The sequence below is a fragment of the Phalangium opilio genome, unplaced genomic scaffold (genome assembly GCF_054372755.1).
Source record: "Phalangium opilio isolate 3A_F unplaced genomic scaffold, DU_Popi_V2 ptg000013l_1, whole genome shotgun sequence".
Taxonomy (NCBI): domain Eukaryota; kingdom Metazoa; phylum Arthropoda; class Arachnida; order Opiliones; family Phalangiidae; genus Phalangium; species Phalangium opilio.
The window spans coordinates 3001031-3021802 of record NW_028324148.1 but is presented as its reverse complement, the minus strand read 5'-3'; the positions used below and the strand labels follow the sequence as shown (position 1 = coordinate 3021802).

General features: G+C 36.0%; 2 protein-coding genes across 4 annotated transcripts; one reads left to right on the top strand and one right to left on the bottom strand.

Annotated features, from left to right (window-relative positions):
• Nucleotides 1–6378: 6378 nt before the first annotated feature.
• On the bottom strand, nt 6379–9581 carry LOC149707792 (uncharacterized). Of its 3 annotated transcripts, XM_089862268.1 has the most exons (6): nt 7974–8114; nt 7844–7906; nt 7647–7757; nt 7445–7573; nt 6593–6939; nt 6379–6506 (listed from the first exon to the last, which is right to left on the bottom strand). In XM_089862268.1, the coding sequence occupies exons 3-5, from the start codon at nt 7744–7746 to the stop codon at nt 6884–6886; spliced, it is 285 nt and encodes a 94-aa protein (XP_089718394.1). In that variant the 5' UTR covers nt 7747–7757; nt 7844–7906; nt 7974–8114; the 3' UTR covers nt 6379–6506; nt 6593–6883. The 3 variants fall into 3 exon arrangements, with proteins under 3 accessions (XP_089718394.1, XP_089718385.1, XP_089718386.1); XM_089862259.1 differs by lacking the exons at nt 6379–6506; nt 6593–6939; nt 7445–7573; nt 7647–7757 and adding exons at nt 8361–8563; nt 8730–9241 and having other exon boundaries at nt 7843–7906; nt 7974–8287; XM_089862260.1 differs by lacking the exons at nt 6379–6506; nt 6593–6939; nt 7445–7573; ... (1 more) ...; nt 7844–7906; nt 7974–8114 and adding exons at nt 8370–8502; nt 8730–9041; nt 9366–9581.
• Nucleotides 9582–10501: 920 nt separating this feature from the next.
• On the top strand, nt 10502–11901 carry LOC149707791 (uncharacterized). Its single transcript, XM_089863799.1, has one exon. The coding sequence runs from the start codon at nt 10502–10504 to the stop codon at nt 11867–11869; it is 1368 nt and encodes a 455-aa protein (XP_089719925.1). The 3' UTR covers nt 11870–11901.
• The last annotated feature ends 8871 nt before the right edge of the window (nt 11902–20772 follow it).

Genomic DNA, 20772 nt, shown 5'->3' with positions numbered 1-20772 from the left:
TTCGTTATTACAATTACTCTGAAAAATACCGATTTGAAAACTTAATTAAAGGCTATCTTTTTACACTGAATATAAATTCATTTATTTTTATTTTCTTTGACAGGAAGTCATAAGACTCGTGGTGACCGTGTAGTAAATGTAAGAGTTACGAAGTTTTAGTATATTTTAAATGTTCCATTATGTACAGACTTAATAGAAAATATTACATATTTTGTCTTAATTTGAACATAGAGCCAACTTGACTTATATAAGATATTTGATCCGAAATTTAATGATCGATTAACACGGTACATGTTATTGACAGTATCTCTTACCCATTTGTCAACAACCATAATCTCTAACTTTGTTACGTAGCTGGACTTAGGAGTAGTTGATATCACGACGAGAGGCATATCATGGGAAGGTCTGGGGAAAGAAGCGATGCCATTTCTAATTCGAACTGATAGAAGATCCATGACCATTGGGTACCAGATCGCGTCAAGGTTCTTTGAAAGGGAATTTTAAATAAGAAAAGATTAATAGGTAACGATGAGTTCAAATTATACTGAGGAAATTTATCTGGCTGCATAGACCATTTCGATGTAACTAACAAGGAAATACACTTCATCTTCCATATTCCTTTTTGGCTTCTTTTTGTATTATGAGAGTGAGCAGGGACGGCAAAGGATCAACCCCCTTGCATGTCCCGATACTGACGGTTGACATCCCAATTTTTTGGGTGAGGCTATTTTGCACAGTGGCGTAGCCAGAGGGGGGGCGGAGGGGCGGCCCGCCCCGGGCATCACGGCGAAAGGGGCATCATTCTACCGTTTTCTACGGTCCGTAGAATTATACCCCTTTCGCCGTGATGCCCTAAACTGCGGAAAACATATCAGTTTTTCACGCAACAATTTTTATAGAATAGAATAGAAAATATATTTGTCTAGATGACCCAAGGGCTTGGCTCGTAATAGTAGCCATATCAAACCATACTTAACAGGCGTACAAAAAATTTGAGTGAATAATTCCTCGATGCGCTACCTTTAACTGTTTTAAAATTATTACTTTTTTACTTCTGTAATAATTATAATAGTGTTACACGAACGGAAAACGTGTGCGAGTATCCCCACGATGCGCATCCTTTAACAGTGGTAAAACGAAATACCCATTAAAAGAAGTACTGAAAATCAGATGCCCAAGCAAGAAATTAAAACCCTTAATCCCTTACTTCAAAAAATTTACTTGCGTTATAATAATTGCAATATCTGTGCCCCCAAGCTAGTACTTTCTTTTAAAATTCTTCTCGATCTGTGGAGAAATACACGTAACTTCTAATAATAAACACCACCTTAATACCATTCTAAATATAACGTCGCTATTTACTTGCTTTTGCTTTTTAAAAATTACCCTCGAATTCTTTGTAATTTGAAATAGGGGAGCGGGATGAAAGCGTGAAACACTTTTTGTCGACGGATGATAGGAATTTTATAGTGAGTATTACATTGCTAATTATCAATGTAAGCTAAAACTAGGCTTAAACAAATCACGACACCAAAGATTGAACAAAAAAGTTTTAAGATTTATTTGTTGCTTCACTCGTGAGGTTTTACCAGAGAGAATTAAGTAGGGAGCGGAAGCTATAGCCATTAACAGTATAAAATGTAATGTAGCTCAAACAAGCGGGTTACGTCGCGATATCTAAGCAGGCTATCTTGCGGTCACATGATAGCTCTTCAAAATCTCGACCGTTATTGGCTGCAAATGGTTGGGGGGCGCTGGCACATCAGAGCCAATCAGAATCAACTCCCTGGATCTGCGTATTAAATATTAAAGAGACGCCGAGAGGCGAAGTTTATATGGGAGAGATTGTTTATGAATTAATCTCTCGGTTATTAATTATCTGTTTATATTTGAAACGTAATGGTGCATTATTAAGAAAACAAAAGGTACGCTTTATTCTCTATAGTATATTAATTCATTAAACTTTGAAGGTAAATTAATTAACTGCCCTTTCTTAAGGTTTCCAAAAAGTTCCAAAGCTTAGCAGATAATGCCTACGCTAATTGCTTGCAAATATGAATCATGCACGTCAAAACAAAATTCAAGAAAAAGACAAGTTAATGGAGCCCCTGGAGTGTTTTTCGTCAGGTTTTCTTCAGCGAAAAGGGAAGTAGAACAGTGTCAACGGTGGGTTAATGCCTGCGGTCGGAAAGATTTCACTATGCGTAACGTTTCTCATGGTACCTACATCTGTTCAAGACATTTTAATGGCTTTAGAGGTCCAACTTTAGAATATCCTGATCCTATTCCATAAGAGGCACCCTATCCGAATCTGATTTGGGTGTCACCATAGAACCCAACCTAAAATTTACCTCTCAAACTAACAAAATCTGTAAACGTATTCACTCCCTTTCAGGGCTAATTCGTCGTAATTTCAACAATCGGTCTCAAAAATTCATTAAAACTATTTACAACGCCCTAGCATTACCAATTCTTGACTATGCCTCCCCCATATGGACACCGTCGTCCTCTTCCAGCATTTCCTCCTTGCAAAAAGCCCAAAACAAATTCACTAAATTAACCAACAAATTTGAGAAGCTCCCTGCCCATATAAGGTTATCAAAACTCCAAATCGACCCGGTACCCACGCAACATTTAATTAATAATCTCTGCCTATTACATGATTTTTTTAACAATAAGCTCGCGTTGGATATCGATACATTCTTCCAACCGGCACCTATCTCTTCTACCAGGGGTCACTCCCTCAAAATCCTAAAACCTAGAGTGTTGACCTCAGTCCGTCAACATCACTTCACAAGCTCGGTCATCTCTGATTGGAACGCACTCCCGGAGTCTATAATCTCTATCACCTTAAGGTCTAAGTTCCGCGCTGCCCTCTCCCAACATTTCCACTTGTAATATAATCCACCTGTCACTCCTCTCCTCTAGTCCTGGAAATTCCTTCATTCATCAATTACCTACAAGCAGTTTTAGTTTAAATCTTAACTTTGTTTACTACTCTCATGTCCTAATCAAAAATTCCTACATTATTTAATTACCTATAAGCAATAGGTTCACTTAATTCCTAATATTCGTTTATTATTCCATGTTAAACTTAATAATAACTTACCTATAAGTACTTTGTTAATTTACTTCTAATTCTTTATTTTAATATTCTCACGTTAAAATCATATATTAATTCCCTATAAGCGCTGTTCTTTTAAATCTTAATACTTGTTTACTTTTTTTTTCTCATGTTAAAATCATAAGTTAATTTCCTGTAAGCGCTTTGTTCATTTAATTCTTAATGTTAATGTTTTTTTACAATTCTCATGTTAAAATCTCTCATCAATTTACTTATAAGCACTTTGTTCATTTAATTCCGCTATCTGTTTACTAATGTTACAACCATTCCGTCCGTACCCCAAAAGCCTACGGCTGGCCTGTACGTATCTAGTCCAAATAAATAAATAAACTACTGTAGTGGAATCTATTCAATCAAAGGAAGTAAGCTAATGCACGATATCAGTTTTACCTGTACTTAACATGTATTGAAAACACTGTATTTACAGAAACATTTGGCACTTATTGGAGATGCGCGAGAAAACGTCAATCAACCCTTACGAAAAAACCAATAGGAAACTGGTTGGGAACGGTCCAATCAGATACTAATTGGAAATCTATTGGTTTTTGGAACGTTTTACCAATAGGAGAAAAATTGATATTTCTAATAATAAACCAATATGTTCCAATTAGAGTGAGATATAGACCGAGTGGGGAAAGGTGAAGCCCCGCCCATTGACATGCGCGGTAACCACTGGATGTGTTACTTCCAACAGCAACACGTAGATGACGGGAAAATCTACACTTTGGCGCGAAATTTAAAATGGTTCGTTTCACAAGATTGGTGTTGATATAGTTAATGTTACTTCAAATCTTAATAAAAAGATGAATATTTGTGTTAAAATATATATATCCCACGATGTTTTATTTTTTAAACACAACATACACATTGTTTATAACTAAACAATAAAAGATTTGGGTACTATATTCGACGCTAAGTTACATTTTTGTAGGCACGTCACCAAGACTATTAGCTTATGTAGTCGTTCCTTAGAGATTTCGTTTAAGTTTTGTCGTGAGTTGAAATCTCTGCGTCATTTCCACATCTTATATTTAAGCCTAGTTCGTTCCAGATTGCTGTTTGGTTGGGTTGCCTGGGATAGTTGTAGCCACTTTCTCCTAACAAAAGTAGAAGCAGTACAGCGTAATTTTATAGAGTTCAGTCTTAAAAACTTTTTACCTAAAGCTACTTTTAAGTATGGACTATTATTGACAATCCTTGATCTCCTCAAAATTAACGACTGAATCATGATACTTTTATTCACAAGTTAGTTCATAATGTTCTCCCGCTCTCGACTATATTAAATGCTCCTAATTTTTCTATTCCTAAACATTTGCGCAGCCCAAAATACATTTTACAATCGCAGTATAACAATTAGGATGCAAATGCAATTCCTTAACTAGCGTTTTTGATCTTTTTTCGAACAACTTATCTGATGTACATAAAATAGAGAGAGAGAGAAAAAAAATCACTGATTTACTACTTTCTTTTTTCCAATTTAAATTTTTACGCGTGACTATTGCATTTATACGTTATTCTCTTGAAATTTTGTATTGAAAATGTGTACCAATTGCATAATCTCGTGAGTTGTTTAACAACTTTGTTTTATACACAATAACATTCAATTATAATTTTTCTCTGAATTTCTTTGGTAGACATAATAAAGAAAGTAACTCTCAAAATGCAGATCAATTGAAGCCCTATGATGATTAAAAGAATGAACAGCGGAAATGTTTAATAAGTATAGATTTAATAACATATCTTGCTTGGTTGTTTTTGTGATTTATTGTGGTTAATTGCGGGATGAGGAAAGAAGTCTTTGTAAATTACGGCGCTTGAAGTTAATTGATTTGGCCAAAAATGTAAATAATCACGATTATGAAATAGAATGAATGTATGTTAAATTTGTTTTGCTTCGGCTATATTAATGCAAAGTTATGACAATAACAAAAATAAACACACTTTCAGTCTGTTTCATTATCGTTTGGTAGCTAAATTCACTCCAAGCACCGCACTTTACAAAACTACTCTCTTCATCGTGGAATAAACTGCGAAAATTCTGAGAAAAATGATCCTTCATACATAATAGCTATTGGAAAACTATTAGTCTTTCATTGAAAAAAACAAGACATGATCTTGCAAAGACGCAAGTGCAGGTATTTTCCAATTTAGGCATCATCGATCGGTCTACAAATAATTTTAACCATTTTTCCTAACGTCGGGATTAATAATAATACATGTAATCCTTTATTGTTTAGCAGTAAACAATGTGTATGTTGTGTATAAAACATGTTGGGAATTGTACTTTAAATTGTAAATTTTAAGGCATCATTACTCGGTCCACTGATAAATTTCCTAACGTTGGGATTATTTGGGAAATAATCCGAAATATAAATTCATTTTTGTGTTTCTGAAACTCGAAAATGGGCATTTACAAATCATATTTAATTAAGAAATAATAAATTCAAATCCTAAAGACAAACTACTTCCGTAATTATACATTTAATATTGCTAAAATCATGAACTTAAACATATTTAATTTTATTGTTTAGTAATAAAATATGTGTATGTTGTGTTTAAAACATCGTGGGAAATATATTTTAACACAAATATTTAACTTTTTATTAAGATTTGAACTAACATTATCTATATCAACACCAATGTTGTAAAACGAAGCATTTTAAATTTCGCGCCAAAGTGTAGATATTCCCGCCATCTACGTGTTGCTGTTGGAAGTAAAACATCCAATGGTTACCGCGCATGTCAAAGGGCGGGGCTTCAGCTTTCCCCACTCGGTCTATATCTCACTCTAGTTCCAATTAGCGACCAATAGAAAAGTCCAATAAGCGACCAATGGTAAACTCCATTTAGTACCCAATAGATTTCCAAGAGGTGACGTATGCACAAAACCAATTAATTTCCAATAGACAAAACCCAATAGGTGGCCAATAGACAAAGCCCAATAGGTGGCCAATAGACTAAACCCAATAGGTGGACAATAGACTAAACCCAATTGGTTCCCAATAAATGCAACCCAATAGGTTGCCAATAGGCTATACCCAATCGGTTCCCAATAGATAGCCAACAGAATGAACCCAATAGATAGCCAACAGAATGAACCCAATAGGAGCCCAACAGACGAACCCAATATTTATAACCCCGGACTTTAATGGAAAAAAGAAAACATTTATTAAACTGTTTAAAAATCATTTTATTTACTAAAGTAGCACTTTTAAATATTCGGATTTTGAACTTTTTTGGCCCTACTTTTTTCCCGTAACCCTAAAATTCCCCGAGCATCCGAAATCTTTTAGAACTGTAAGAAAATGGTGAACTCTTTTAACTGCCAAATCCTGGACGTCCAATGACTTTCCTTTCCTTTGAGTGTAGTAACGCACACAACCTAAAGATATATTTAATAAGTTGTGCTTTTTATAAATTTTACATGTTGACATAAAGAAAAATTAAAATAAACGTTATATAACTAACTTTTTATAGATAAAACTTTAACGGGGGTTAAAGGTGGCCTTGGAGGTGCATTTGGTGTGCGGTTCCCTACCTTCCCATCCAAGCTTTTCATTGCCAAAGTTGGTGTCCCCCAAATGCATACAGCTAACGCATTTGTAAACTTTGACTCGTTTGTTTGACTTAAGCAAACATCCCACTTGCTTTTTGAAATCATAACGCCATTTCCCAAATGAACGTTAATTAAAAATGTAACAAAAATACGTTATATAAAACGGAAATTTAAAGCCATTCCAACGATTCGTAAGAAATTTCCTAGTAACTAACCTCCCCATTTTCTTCATCCAGAAAAGATCTCTCTGACTTGTTTTCTAAAAAGGATGACGTTATTATTTATTATAAATATTACTGGGTGAATTCACAATCTGAAACAGGAAAAAAGGGACTTGGAATTTAAAGGGATGTACACTAACTTATGCCAGGGCGGGGCTTATTTCAAATTTATATTTCAACACATTGAGCTCAACTGGGCATATGAGAATTTCGTGGCATTATCAGTGCATTCTCAATTACACTTGAAATCCTACGGTATTCACCCAAGATCAATAGAGCACAATTCGATCAAAGGAACTTTTGAAATTCATAGTTCTTAGACTAGCAGGATTCATACATTAGGAGGCCACGCCATGTAGTGTGTGAAAGCAAACGCTTTTTCAGACACTACATAGCGTAGCTTCCTAATGTAAAAGGTATGAATCCTCCTAGTCTGAGTACTATGTATAGGCAGCGTCCCTGCATTTTATATCACTTTAATTTCTCTAGTCTCTTAATGAATGGATGAAATGTGCATTAATATTAATACTGTTGTTGACATACCTTGGCACTTGCACGTTTTACTAGGCCCTGCCTTTTTAAGTTCTAAAACTTCTCTTCTGATTTCAAGAGAACGTTTCATTAGCCGCTCATACTTATTTTGTAGCCGAGTTTGTAGCTTACGATGTTTTTCTAAAAATATTTAGAAATGAACAAATTACAGCCAATAATGCATTATTTATTAATCTAATTTCCAAAAGCTAACCTTCAATTGATTCTTCTTCGCTGTCATCACAAAGTTGAGATGGAAAGTCTTTGTCAGTAATGGCATCTTCATGAATTTCAGGTTCCACGCGTTCACCCATGTATAAATTGCCTTTGAGATAAATTATTCAAATTTACCATTTTTAAAGAAATTCCTAATAATGTTAATGCAAAAATATGAGAAAAATTGAAATTCACCTAAATTTATCACAGCATCTCCACTAACTTCATTTTTCTCATATTCATCAGATGGTAGATTATCTACAAATTATTTAAATTAGAAAATTAAGAAATTCAGTATTAATATTAAAGAAAACTATAAATTCACCAAAATTGTTCACTCCATGTCCACGAACTTCATTTTCCTCATATTCATCAGATGATACATTATCTACAAGATAAGGCAATTTAAAATTTGTTTCAGAACTTCAATATTAAAATTAACTTAATTTAGGAAAAATATAAATTTACCTAAAAAATTTCTGCCGTCTTCACTAATCTCATTTTCTTTATCCTTGTTATTATTTGGTAATAAATTATTTGAATGATATTATCAGAATCAATGAGTTCTCTTGATTGAGTTTCTTCGCTAATTTCACTTCCCACCACATGATTTTTAAGTTGCTCTTCACTCTTACTGTCCTTGATATTAAATGAAATTCCGGCTTATTTTCTAGACCAAACGAGTATAACTAACTTTGAAACAAAAACTCACAAAATTAAATGCGTGTTTCTTGTTTTTAAGTTTATTATTTATTATTCGAGTGTATCGTTTCTTCTGGGCTCTTTCTTTCATATCTTCAGCATTCCTCTTTTTTCCTTTGTGTTTTGTTGTCAGTGGCGTGTTGGTGATAAACCTAAACGGTGGGGCACGTATGCGTTTACCCTTAATATCATGGCTAACTTCATCTTCCGTGACTATTATTGAAGTAAATATGAATTTAAGATTTTTCAATGACAAAAGGGTGTTTGATAAAATGCTATCAATGGCGACGATATATTAAGTATTATATTAAAAGAAGGGTCAAAAGAGGGTCGTCCCTTCAACCCTCTATTTGATATTGGCTATAAAATAATTTCTTACCACCCAATAACAGAATCAAAACTTCCGCCCTGCTGTCCTCACTTTCTACCATATACTTATGGCGACAATTGAAGTCCATTTTATTTATGGGTTGAAACTGAAGTATATCCTTCACTTCAACCACCTTTTGGGAGTTATCATGGATCACTTTGACAAGAGCAAAATTGGGCGCTTGATCAGGTGTTGACTGTGGTGAATTTCTTTTACATCCTAGCGGAGTTGTTTGGAAGCGTTGCGATGCAATACTTGAAACCCTTTTCTTACAATTTTTGGGTGTACGTTTCCCCATTTCGAAAGGCCGCATGTTATTGCCTAAATTAATTTAGATATTAGCCAACAAATATGTACTCGGTAGATGGTATAGTGAATCGCGAACCAGTTATTTTTATGTATCATTTAAAAATACCAATACCCAATTTTCAAACATGTTTGGGGATATAAAGGTTTCTTTGTTTAATTTCAATTATACAATGAGGGGAGGGGAGTCGGTTTATCATGCTGCCCCAAAGGTTATAAAAATGAAATACTCTAATTATCCCTTTAGAAAATTCAAACTTTAAACTTATCAAACGTAATCATGAAAACTATTCAAATTAGCCCTATATTTGAAATTTATAACAAATAAGAGATACTTACACAAATTTTAGCCTTGCACACGATGCAAAATGTCCGAGGACCAACCAAAGCGAAAAAGAAAATGGGTACTAGTTTCATTGTACTTTTGATCGGTATAAGTCATGGACATGGGAAAACCCCGCATGATTCGAACGCAGCTCGTCCACACCGTCCCACGAGGTCCAAATTAACAACATTCTTTGGCAGCCATCTATGAGCATTTTTCGGCTACTTTAATTATACGTTTTCAGAACTAGGATTTCAGGTTTTCATCACTAAATTATAAATATATTTAAAAATACTAATTTAAATTAAAACTATAAAAAATAATTATTGACATTACTCAATTTGTTTAGTTTAGAGGGCAATATGTAACGACAGCATTGAACCTGAAAGTGACCAATGACCCTGTAACAAAGACTAGTCTATTTGCCCTATAGGATGTCACGATTCCAAACACAAAGCTTAAATGAAGTTTTCAACTGCTTCTACTGTAGTTATGTCTCCATGGGAGCGCTCTGCGCTCTAGTGCCAATGTAATACGGCCTTAGTCTATGCCAGTGCCAACTGCCAAAAGAGCAGCTCGCCCGAAATATTTCTTTTGCCCCAGTAAATTTTATATTAGCTCTTATTATGTCACGAAAAAGGTATAAGTTATATTTAGAAAATGACTATATTAGCCCAACTATTGTTATTCCCAAAACTACTCTTTATAATCAGGCTAAACAGAAACGCCTTAAGGAGCTAAATCAGGTATGTTTCGACTTAAGCCTTGGCCAAAAACATTTGTAAGCATGGAGTAGTTTTTAATTATAACTTTTGTCTGTCTTTATAGAATCGTTCTGGTGAGCCTGAACGTCATTTGCAGAACACGTTTGGACTAAACAATAAAGATAGCTTGGATGTCAGTAGAGAAGGTCAACAAATCGAAGACATAGAATTTGGAAATGAGTTTTGTAATCGCCAATTCAGTGGATGTGAATCTGAAGATGAAGCTAAAAATCCTCGCTTAAATGAATATGAATCTGATACTGAAGCTAATAATCCAAATTTCAATGAATATGAATGTGAGGATGAAGCTAATAATTGTCGCTTAAATGAAAATGAATCTCAGCATGAAGCTGATAATGAAGAACCAAATTAAAATAAGTACCCTTATGAACTGTTTGAAGAAAAAATTACCTTGGGGAAACTGCGTAACCAAAGGAGAAGCTGTGCTACTAATTCAAGGTTTTTCACTAAGACATAGTATAACTGAACTTGCTCTAGACGACTTGCTGAAATTGATAAACACCATGCTTGGAAGTGAAGTAGTTCCAAATTCGAAGTATCGCTTAAAACAGTTATTTCCAAAAAGTAACAGTATTAAACACCATCTTTGTAATGGATGCGTAGAAATTCTAAGTGAGAATTTGGTGTGCCCCAATTGTGTGAAACAGTACGACAGTAAGGAAATTTCAACAAGTTTTTACTCCTTTCCTTTAGAGGAACAGTTGAAACGTTTGTTTGAGGATTCCTCTATAGCTTCAAAGCTAAATTATAAATTTGAAAGGGTGAAGAAGGTTGAAAATGGCACTGAGGACATATACGATGGGCAAATGTATAAGAACTTATGTAAACCAGGAATGCTTTTAAGTGACCCTAATAATTTTTCAATCACTTTTAATACAGACGGTGCTTCTGTTTTTAAGTCTAGTCGATATTCTATATGGCCGTTATTTGTTACTTTGAATGAGTTACCTCCAAAAGAACGCTTAAATCGGGTTCTTTTAGTAGGACTATGGTGCGGGAATGGAGATCCATATATGGAAATTTTTTTACAACCCTTTGTCTCAGAGATGACGTTATTACACGATGTTGGTTTCACTAGGAAAAAAACCCGAACAGATTCCATAACCAGTAAAGTCCTTTCGGTTTGTAGCTGCCCAGATTCAGTTGCCCGACCTGCAATGCAAACTTTCATCCAATTCAACGGTTACTATGGCTGCAGTTGGTGCCTACATCCAGGGCATTCTATAATAGTAGAAACTGAAGGTCGTAAAAGAAAGTTTATTAGATACACAGAAACTGAAAACACTTATGCAGAACGCAGCGAACAGCAGACTATTAGGGATATTGAAAAAGTAGTCCAAAATGGCAAGCATATTTGTGGAATTAAAGGTCCAAGCCCTCTTATTAACCGGCCCCTATTTAACATTATTGATGGGTTTGTACCAGATTATATGCATGCAGTGTTGCTTGGTGTTACTAAAACACTCATAGAAATTTGGCTTTCAAGAACTGGTGAAGAATACTATCTAGGGTGTCCAAAAGATTTGACATCAGTTGACACTCGTTTGAAAAATATTAAACCACCACGCGACATTGCTAGACTCCCTAGATCTTTAAAAGAAAGAAACTTGTGGAAAGCAAATGAATGGAGGAACTGGCTTCTTTTTTACTGTTATCCTTGCGTATTAGATATTTTACCCAAAAAATATGTGAGGCATTTCTGCAGGGTTGGCAAAAATCCGGATTTTTCTTGAAAAAGCCACTGGTATGGTTTTTTGCTGGTTTAAACCGGATTTTATTGGTTTTATCAGGGGTAAATAACGAAAGGAGTTAGAGATGCTAGCTTCCGTAGTGTAGAATGCAGTGGGACTTTCAAACGTAGACACAGAAAAGAGAAAACGCCTCGGTTGCGCCGCCTATAATTCAAAATAAGTATGATATTTTGCAACCAATAGCGTGGCAGCAAAGATTCGAAAGGCATGCTGGGATATCGATTTTCGCCTGTCTGCTAGTATTCGTCTGCTAGTGTTCGTCTTCTTACGACTGAGTGACAATTAGGGTTAGAGTAAAGTTTATTCATTAAGGTGCACTTGAATTAGAAACATGCAACTTTAAAGTTGGTAAATTCCTTATTCGATAATGAAATGGAATTAAATGTCGTTTTGGCATCCTTCAATACAGTTTTAGTTGTTTTAATTTCTTTAGTCACAGATACAGTCGATGATCCTGATCCCACAGTTCCCACTAAGCCTTGGCTCACTGGGCCGACTCTGTAACCGCGCACTTACGGCAAAACAAGTTTGATCACATTTTGAGGATTTCCCCGGCTTCAAATTGCAACTTGTTGACTTATCTTTCTTCTTTAAATCGCTGTTTAATTATATTGGGTTGATTTATGAGACGACTTCACAACATCGACACCCGCCATTTTACTTTACCCAGAATACCTTGCGAGATTTTAAGGCAAAACTTTTAAGGTTCTGCTCTTATTTACAATACAGTTCCAAAGATGGCACTACGTTAGATACAAATTCTATGACGTTTCAAGGTCCCACTGTATTCTACCATACGGAAGCTAGCGTCTCTAACTCCTTTCGTTATTTACCCCTGGTTTTATCCAGCTTTTTTGAACTACTCTCTAGTGCTTATTTTTAGCACTCCTTTTTACATTTAGTGCGATAGTTGTCTTCTACTAGGCCGTCTGATTGAAGATCATTTTTATTGTACATAAAAGTTGATAAAACTACAGACATTTACCTTAGAGATGAGTAGGGCCCCTGATTTAATCGGGAATTTTCAATCCAACCCGACCTATATCGGGTCGAAAAATCCTAGGTCTGGTTGGGTTAGAAAATTACTTAAAACTTTTTGCTGGTCAGGACGGGTAGGGTTTTCATACCGTCTACCCTGGTAGAGATTTTTATTATCTTCAATAGGGCAAGGTCGGGCCCAGGTAGGCTTTTTTTGTGATCTTCAATGGGGCAGGGTCGGGCCCGGGTAGGCTTTTTTGTGATCTTCAATGGGGCAGGGTCGGGCCCGGGTAGGCTTTTTTGTGATCTTCAATGGGGCAGGGTCGGGCCCGGGTAGGCTTTTTTGTGATCTTCAATATGGCAGGGTCGGGCCCGGGTAGGCTTTTTGTGATCTTCAATATGGCAGGGTCGGGCCCGGGTAGGCTTTTAAGTGATCTTGAATAGGGTAGGGTCTGATAAAAAAAATTCTAAACGCGCGGTCCGACCAAACAATTTAGCGTTGCGAAAATTCAACTCAGTCTCACGAGCTTCAGGTGGGGCAGTGGGAGGAGGTTGCGTCAAGATAACCCACAATATATGGGAATGGACCATTTCGATGAAATAAAGAGGTAAAAACATGTGGGTCAAAGTTTTCCTTCCATCTCACTTTATGGTGCCTGCGCTGTAATCTGTTATTATATTTTTCAAAAATCCACTGGATTTTTCAACGTGGTTTAAACCGGTTTAATCCAGGTGGATAAAACCGGACTGGATACCAGCGTGCCAACCCTGATATAAACTCACTTGTGTCATTACATAGAAATAAGTTTATCTTAAATAATTAATTAAATATAACTGATATTAATTATTTTAATCGTCAGTATTTTACGTTAATTATAGTTAAGTCGGTTTAAGAAACTTAATTCCTAAAATAATTTTAAACATAGCTATATTTAACGTTATACCTCTAGGGAACACCTATATCAGAACTTTCGTAAATTTAGGGTATATATGGCGATTGATTCACATTAAGTGATAAAAAAATGCGCAATTGCGAGAACCTTTGGTGGAAGCCCTGCCTTAGGGAGGCTAGACGTTCTCGTAACCCTAGCCGCTCGCCGCGTACATCTTAAGCCTAAAGACGATGATGAAGTAGAAGCCAATGTTACAGATTGGTGTCTATGTGGTATAGGCGAAAGACCTGTAGATGGTGGTGTTAGAAGCCAATGTTGCGGATTGGTGTCTTTGTGGTATAGACGGAAGACCAGGAGATGGTGGTGGCCAGAAGCCAGTTAGGATAGATTGGTGTGTATGTGAGATACACGAAAGACTAGCGCATGGTGTTGTTGTTGGAAGCCAATAATTACTGAGGGTGTTGAGTGAAAGTATTGGCGGTTAGTCAGCAGATGAAGGCGTAATGACTAGTCAATGATTGGCGTTAAATAAGATAGATAAAGCTTTTCGGAATTTCTGCGTACTGCGAACGCGGTCCGGAAATTGCGAACACGTTTGCTCCGATTTGACAATTGCGAACGCGGTGACAGACAGACAGACACACAGACACGGTCAGTGTATTACCTCTCCGTGACGTCATCGTCACTCGGAGAGGTAAAAATATCACATTGATTAGTTTTCTTAAGGTAGCGATTGTTGAACGCGGTCAAGATCGGGATTGCGATTTCATAATTTGAACATAATTACAATGTTCGTTGGGGTCAACAGATGTCTCTGGTGAGATGTTAGTATTGGGAATAAGAATTGTAGAGGGACATATTGCGTTGCTCAATGATCCTACAACACGTTCCGGAGGTAGAAATTGCAGAAACAGGTCTCGATCCGGGTCACCATTTAAGAAATTGTACTCAGAATGTTCGTTGATTTCAAGAGGTGTTTGTGGTGAGATGTTACTATCAAGAATATGAATTGGAGAATAGATTGTGTTGCTTAACGATCCCACAAGACTTTCTTTAGGTAGATATTGTTGAAACAGGTCAAGATCTGGATCACAATTTAAGAAACTGTACTCGGAGTGTTCACTGATTGCAACTAATGGCTGTGACAACGTGTTATTATTAGGAATATGAAGGGTTGGGATTTGACTTGGTGGTGATAATGTTTTCTGCTCGCCTTTTGATGTCTTTGAAACAGTATTTCCTTTTCTTCCTGCCATCTTTTTCTTTGGAGCAGGTTGATTTTCAGACTCCTGACTCTTCTCTAATAAACGTTTTCGTAAGGCCTTCTTCGCTTTGAGCGTTTCTTTACTTTCGTACTGGTACTGTTCCAGTATATCACGCACTAAAACCTTTCCTCTGGTGTTTAAAAACACATCCAACAGTTTTAATAGTCATTGTTTACTATCACTTTTGCTATACATTAATGTCCAGAGTTCATCAATTTGGGAATTCTGTAGAATATGTTGGATTGTCTTGGTTTTTAACTCTTGGTATCTAATCTTTGATATGTCACTTACGTAGATCAAGTCGGAAATCTGTTTCAATAATTTTATTAGATCAAAAAAGACATTTGTAACTGAGATTAATCCGCCTCTAGAGAGTTTAAGGGTCCATGACTCTGATCTTTCTGGTTCGGTAAACTCAGCATTACATGGAATTTGGTCTTTAACTATCATTTTTGCTAGTTCTGGAGGACATTTGTTCTTCACCAACGAAAATGCACAATATCCCGCAACATATCTAGTCACAGGTGTATTGTCACTGGTTGTATTGCTATTGGTAATGGTATTCAAGGGGTAGCGTTTCTGATTTGGTGATCCAAGAAGCTCAAGCTTTTTATTTTCTCGTTAAACTCTGGCATTTTCTTTGCAAATTGCTATTTCTACCCCAACTTCCATTGTTGACATTACTTTGTGAAAGAAATCTTGCAATAAACGACTCACTACATTTTTTTGGATTTGGGGAGAAATATCGTTGAATATAGGGCAAATCCGACGTATAAGATTTCTCATTACTTCCCCACTCCTTTCTGATTTAATTAAAGCATGAGTTTGTTTAAGAAAATCTTCTCTACTACAGTCAAATTTTAAGCATTCGAAGTTTACTAAAACGTGTGGTATTAGTTCTTCTCTAACCCCATTGCTGTCCAAGTACAAAAGACACTTCGTTACACCTTCTCTGTCCAAGCGAAATGCAAAACTCTCTGTGCGCATCTTCTTCAAAGCAAATTGTAAACAACTGTTTACAACACCTAAGTATTACAATCATTATAAAACACAAAAGCATACATAATTTCTTTAATTAAACTTAAGTTATGAATGAATAATTACCTTTCAACTGCAAAGACATGCCGACATGCTTGATGCTGCCAGCAGCAGACGCCAGAAATTTGAATTTCTACCCCCAAGCTTTCCCACCCTAACGACGTTTCTCTCTTTGGACCCACCCAATGGGGCGGTGCTACTAACGTCATACCGGAAACTAACCTGCCTCGATAGTTTAAGTCACGCGGTTTTTGGAGCTACATTTTTCTGCCGAGCTTTCTCTCCCTACTTAATTCTCTTTGGTTTTAATCCGAACTGCGTATCAAAAAATTGGGGAGAGATCAAAACAAACTAAAAAGAAAACTATCAAAACTATCTATGTCACTCTATGAGTACTACACTGTAAAAAATTGTGGTGTCTAAATAGTGCCATAATGGTGTTAAAACAATGTGCACTATTTGCGCACCTTGAAAAGGTGCGGAAATAGTACGAAAATGGTTCGATATTTTAAAAACACCATTAGCTTAAACGAATGGTGTAGAAATGGGTTTATAAAGCATAATTCTTTAAAAGGTGTGCAAATGATACCTTAATTATATAAAATAACCCCACTGAATACCCCATTAAATGGTGCTCAAATGGCATAGAATTAGTGCGATATTTTTTAAACACCATTCGCTTAAATAAACGGTGTGAATAAGGGTTGAAAAAGCCTCATTCATTAAAAGGCGCACAAATGATACCCAAACGATATAAAATAACACCTTTGCAAGGCCCATATAAAAGGTGTTCAAATAATGTGAAAATAGAGTTATGTTTTGAACACCATTGGCTTAAATAGAAGGTGTAAATAAGGGCGGAAAAAACCTCATCCTCGGAAAGGTGCGCAATTGATATAAAATAACACCTTCGCAGGCCCTTAAAAAGATGTTGAAATAATGTGAAAATGGAGTTCTCTTTTAAACACCTTTCGCTTAAATAGAAGGCGTAAGAAACGACTGAAGAAACCTCATCCTCGAAAAGAGGATCAAGACTCATATGAAAGATGGTGAAATAACGTGAAAATGGAGTTATGCACTCTAAATTAAGGTACCTAAAAAGTGTTGTAGTGGTGTAAAATTTATTCCGCAGTATTTGTACACCTTGACAATGTGTTGAAATTGTATGAAAATAGTGCGATATTTTACAAACACCATTAGCGAAAATGAATGGTGCAAAAATCGGACTCATAAAACATCATTCGATAAAAGTTGCTCAAATTATACATAAATGGATTAAAATAACACCTTCGATTATACCATTAAATGGTGTTAAAATATTACGAAAATACACCTTTGCAAACCCCTATTTACCCCATTTTAAGTCCTTAATTAGCCCATTCCAAGTCTATATTTACACCATTGCAAACCCCTATTCACCTCATTTCAAGTCCATATTTACACCATTTCAAGTCTATATTTACCCCCATTTCAAGCCCTATTTACACCATTGCAAAATCCCTATTTACACCATTGCAAAATCCCTATTTACACCATTGCAAAACCCATATTTATACCATTGCAAAACCCCTATTTACACCATTGCAAACCCCTATTTACACCATTGCAAAACCCCTATTTATACCATTGCAAAACCCCTATTTACACCATTGCAAAACCCCTATTTTCACCATTGCAAAAAAACCCTATTTACACCTTTGCAAACCCCTATTTATACCATTGCAAAACCCCTATTTACAGCATTGCAAAACCCCTATTTACACCATTGCAAAAAACCCCTATTTACCCCATTTAAAGTCCCTATTTACCCCTTTTCAAGCCTTATTTACACCATTGCGAAACTCCTATTTACCCAATTTCAAATCTATATTTACCCCATTTTAAGCCCTATTTACACCATTGCAAAACCCCTATTTACACCTTTGCAAAACCCCTATTTACACCATTGCAAAACCCTATTTACACCATTGCAAAACCCCTATTTACACCATTGCAAACCCCTATTTACACCATTGCAAAACCCTATTTACACCATTGCAAAACCCTATTTACACCATTGCAAAACCCCTATTTACACCATTGCAAAACCCCTATTTACACCATTGCAAAACCCCTATTTACACCTTTGCAAAACCCTTATTTACATTTTTCAAACCTTATTTACACCATTGCAAAACCCCTATTTACACCATTGCAAAACCCTTATTTACCCCATTTAAAGTCCCTATTTACCCCTTTTCCAGCCTTATTTACACCATTGCGAAACTCCTATTTACCCAATTTCAAATCTATATTTATCCCATTTAAAGTCCCCATTCACCCCATTTCAACTCCATATCTACCCCATTTCAAGCCTATATTTACCATATTTCAAGCCTATATTTACCATATTTCAAGCCTATATTTACCATATTTCAAGTCTATATTTACCCCATTCTTCACTATTGCAAAACCCCTATTTACCTCATTTCAATTCCATATATTTACCCCATTTTAAACCTATTTACGACATTGAAAACTCCTATTTACCTCATTTCAAGTCCTTATTTATCCCATTTCAAATCTATATTTACCCCATTTCAAGATGTAACCCATTTCAAGTCTAAATGTAACCCGTTTCAAGTCTAAATGTAACCCATTTCAAGTCTAAATTTAGCCCATTTCAAGTGTATATTTACCTTATTTCAAGCCCTATTTACACCATTGCAAAACCCCTATTCACCTCTTTTCAAGTCTTTATTTACCCCATTTCTTGTCACTATTTGCCCATTTCAAACCCCTATTCACCCCATTTACTGGGATCATTATTGTCGTGTTCGGTCACAGTATTAGAGTTGGCAGTGGTTCGGTGGGACTTCACTACCTTTCCTATTGTGTATATACACGTTGAAGGCTTTTCTATTATATCATGAGTGAATAATATGTTAGCTCCCTAACATAATATTAACTCATGATTATATCAAGCTCGAATTAACACAACTATAAGTTAATGCCGTTAAAATTATCCAAATGATCTCTCTTGGGTAACAACTAATGGAGTCAGATCGGTATTAATAAAGAGCACTTGTTACTTTTTAAAGCAACACCTTTCTTTCTTAGGCATTAAACTAGATTCCCACTCGACCGAAAAAAAACCGGCGGAAATCACACAGCCAACGGTAAAAATTTTAACTTACGCTGGCGTCCGGCGGTAGACCGTTCAAACTACGACTGAATTTCCAGTTTGGCGGTAGATATTTTTGGGTCACGTGACAGATTTGAGTTGTTTCCTCAACATCTATTTCACACTCTTTGTCCCCTTGTCGCTTGGATCGTACTAGAAGGGATATTTTCTAGCTTCCTCAGTAAACTTTTCCTTATTAACATCTTATCTATTTTTACTTCCGTTAATTTAATTTTTCTTTCTTGGTGGTATGTTTCCGATAAGCCTTGGTCAACCACAAAAAATGGCGGCTATCAATCGATCTCGCGTGTGCGTGCGCTCATGAAATTTATGACGTTGTCAGTGGGATAATTTCATTGGCTGAGACACCGGCGTAACGCCGAACACGACCGAAAAAATAGAACACAACTTACGCCAGACCGAACGGAAATTCCGTCGGTCGAACCCCTTTCTGCCGGGTTTCCGTCGTCTTTTCCGTGGAGTGGGAATCTAGCTTCATTAAAGCGGCCCTATTCGAAAAAATGCTCCATTTCTTTAGGTCCTTGAACAATAACGCTATATTTATTAAGGATTTTGAAGAATAAGCATCTTCCTTTTCCAAAATATTGCTTGTTTTATAGATCAGATTAGGGTTAGGAAAGGCATAGGTTAGTTTTGCTTAGGCGTCTTTGAGACCTACGGTTCCTAAATTAAGCATTTGACCTCGTGATAATAAGCGTATGCATATATTCATATCCTAAAAATGCTAAAAATTGAAAAACCATTTCAATGATAATAAACATTTTATCGGTGACAGCGTTTAAAAATGAAACGTTTTTTAGAGGAACTATGTTACGTTAGAAAATAGATTTTGGGTACTCATTCTATGTTCAAACTTCATTACAGTGTTACATAATGCATATGACTTAAATATAACAATTTGCTAATCCCTTTATCAAGGGACATTTCGCCGATTTGAAAATATTTCGTTCTTCTAAACTCTAAATTTTGCTTAATATTTAAAAATATACATTGAATTATTGCTCATTTTACCTAACCACTCAATCTTCATTAGATAATCAGATTATCTCGAGTATAGAGTCTTCGTGTTCCCGAGAATTACTGTATTTCCATCGGGAACTTTTAATCATAATATACCGAATCCAAAATCCGCCAAATTGCGGGGTTTTTCAGCCGAATGGAAGACAATCTGTTAATTGCCGTAGTAAAATCAACTTGGAATGGGGTGAACAGGGGCTTGAAATTGTTAAAAGGGGACTTGAAATGGAGTAAATAGGGGTTTGAAACGGTGTAAATAGGGGTTTGAAACGGTGTAAATATGGGTTTGAAATGGAGTAAATTGGGGTTTGAAATGGAGTTAATTGGGGTTTGAAATGGAGTAAATTGGGGTTTGAAATGGAGTTAATTGGGGTTTGAAATGGAGTTAACTGGGGTTTGAAATGGAGTTAATTGGGGTTTGAAATGGAGTTAATTGGGGTTTGAAATGGAGTTAATTGGGGTTTGAAATGGAGTTAATTGGGGTTTGAAATGGAGTAAATTGAGGTGAGA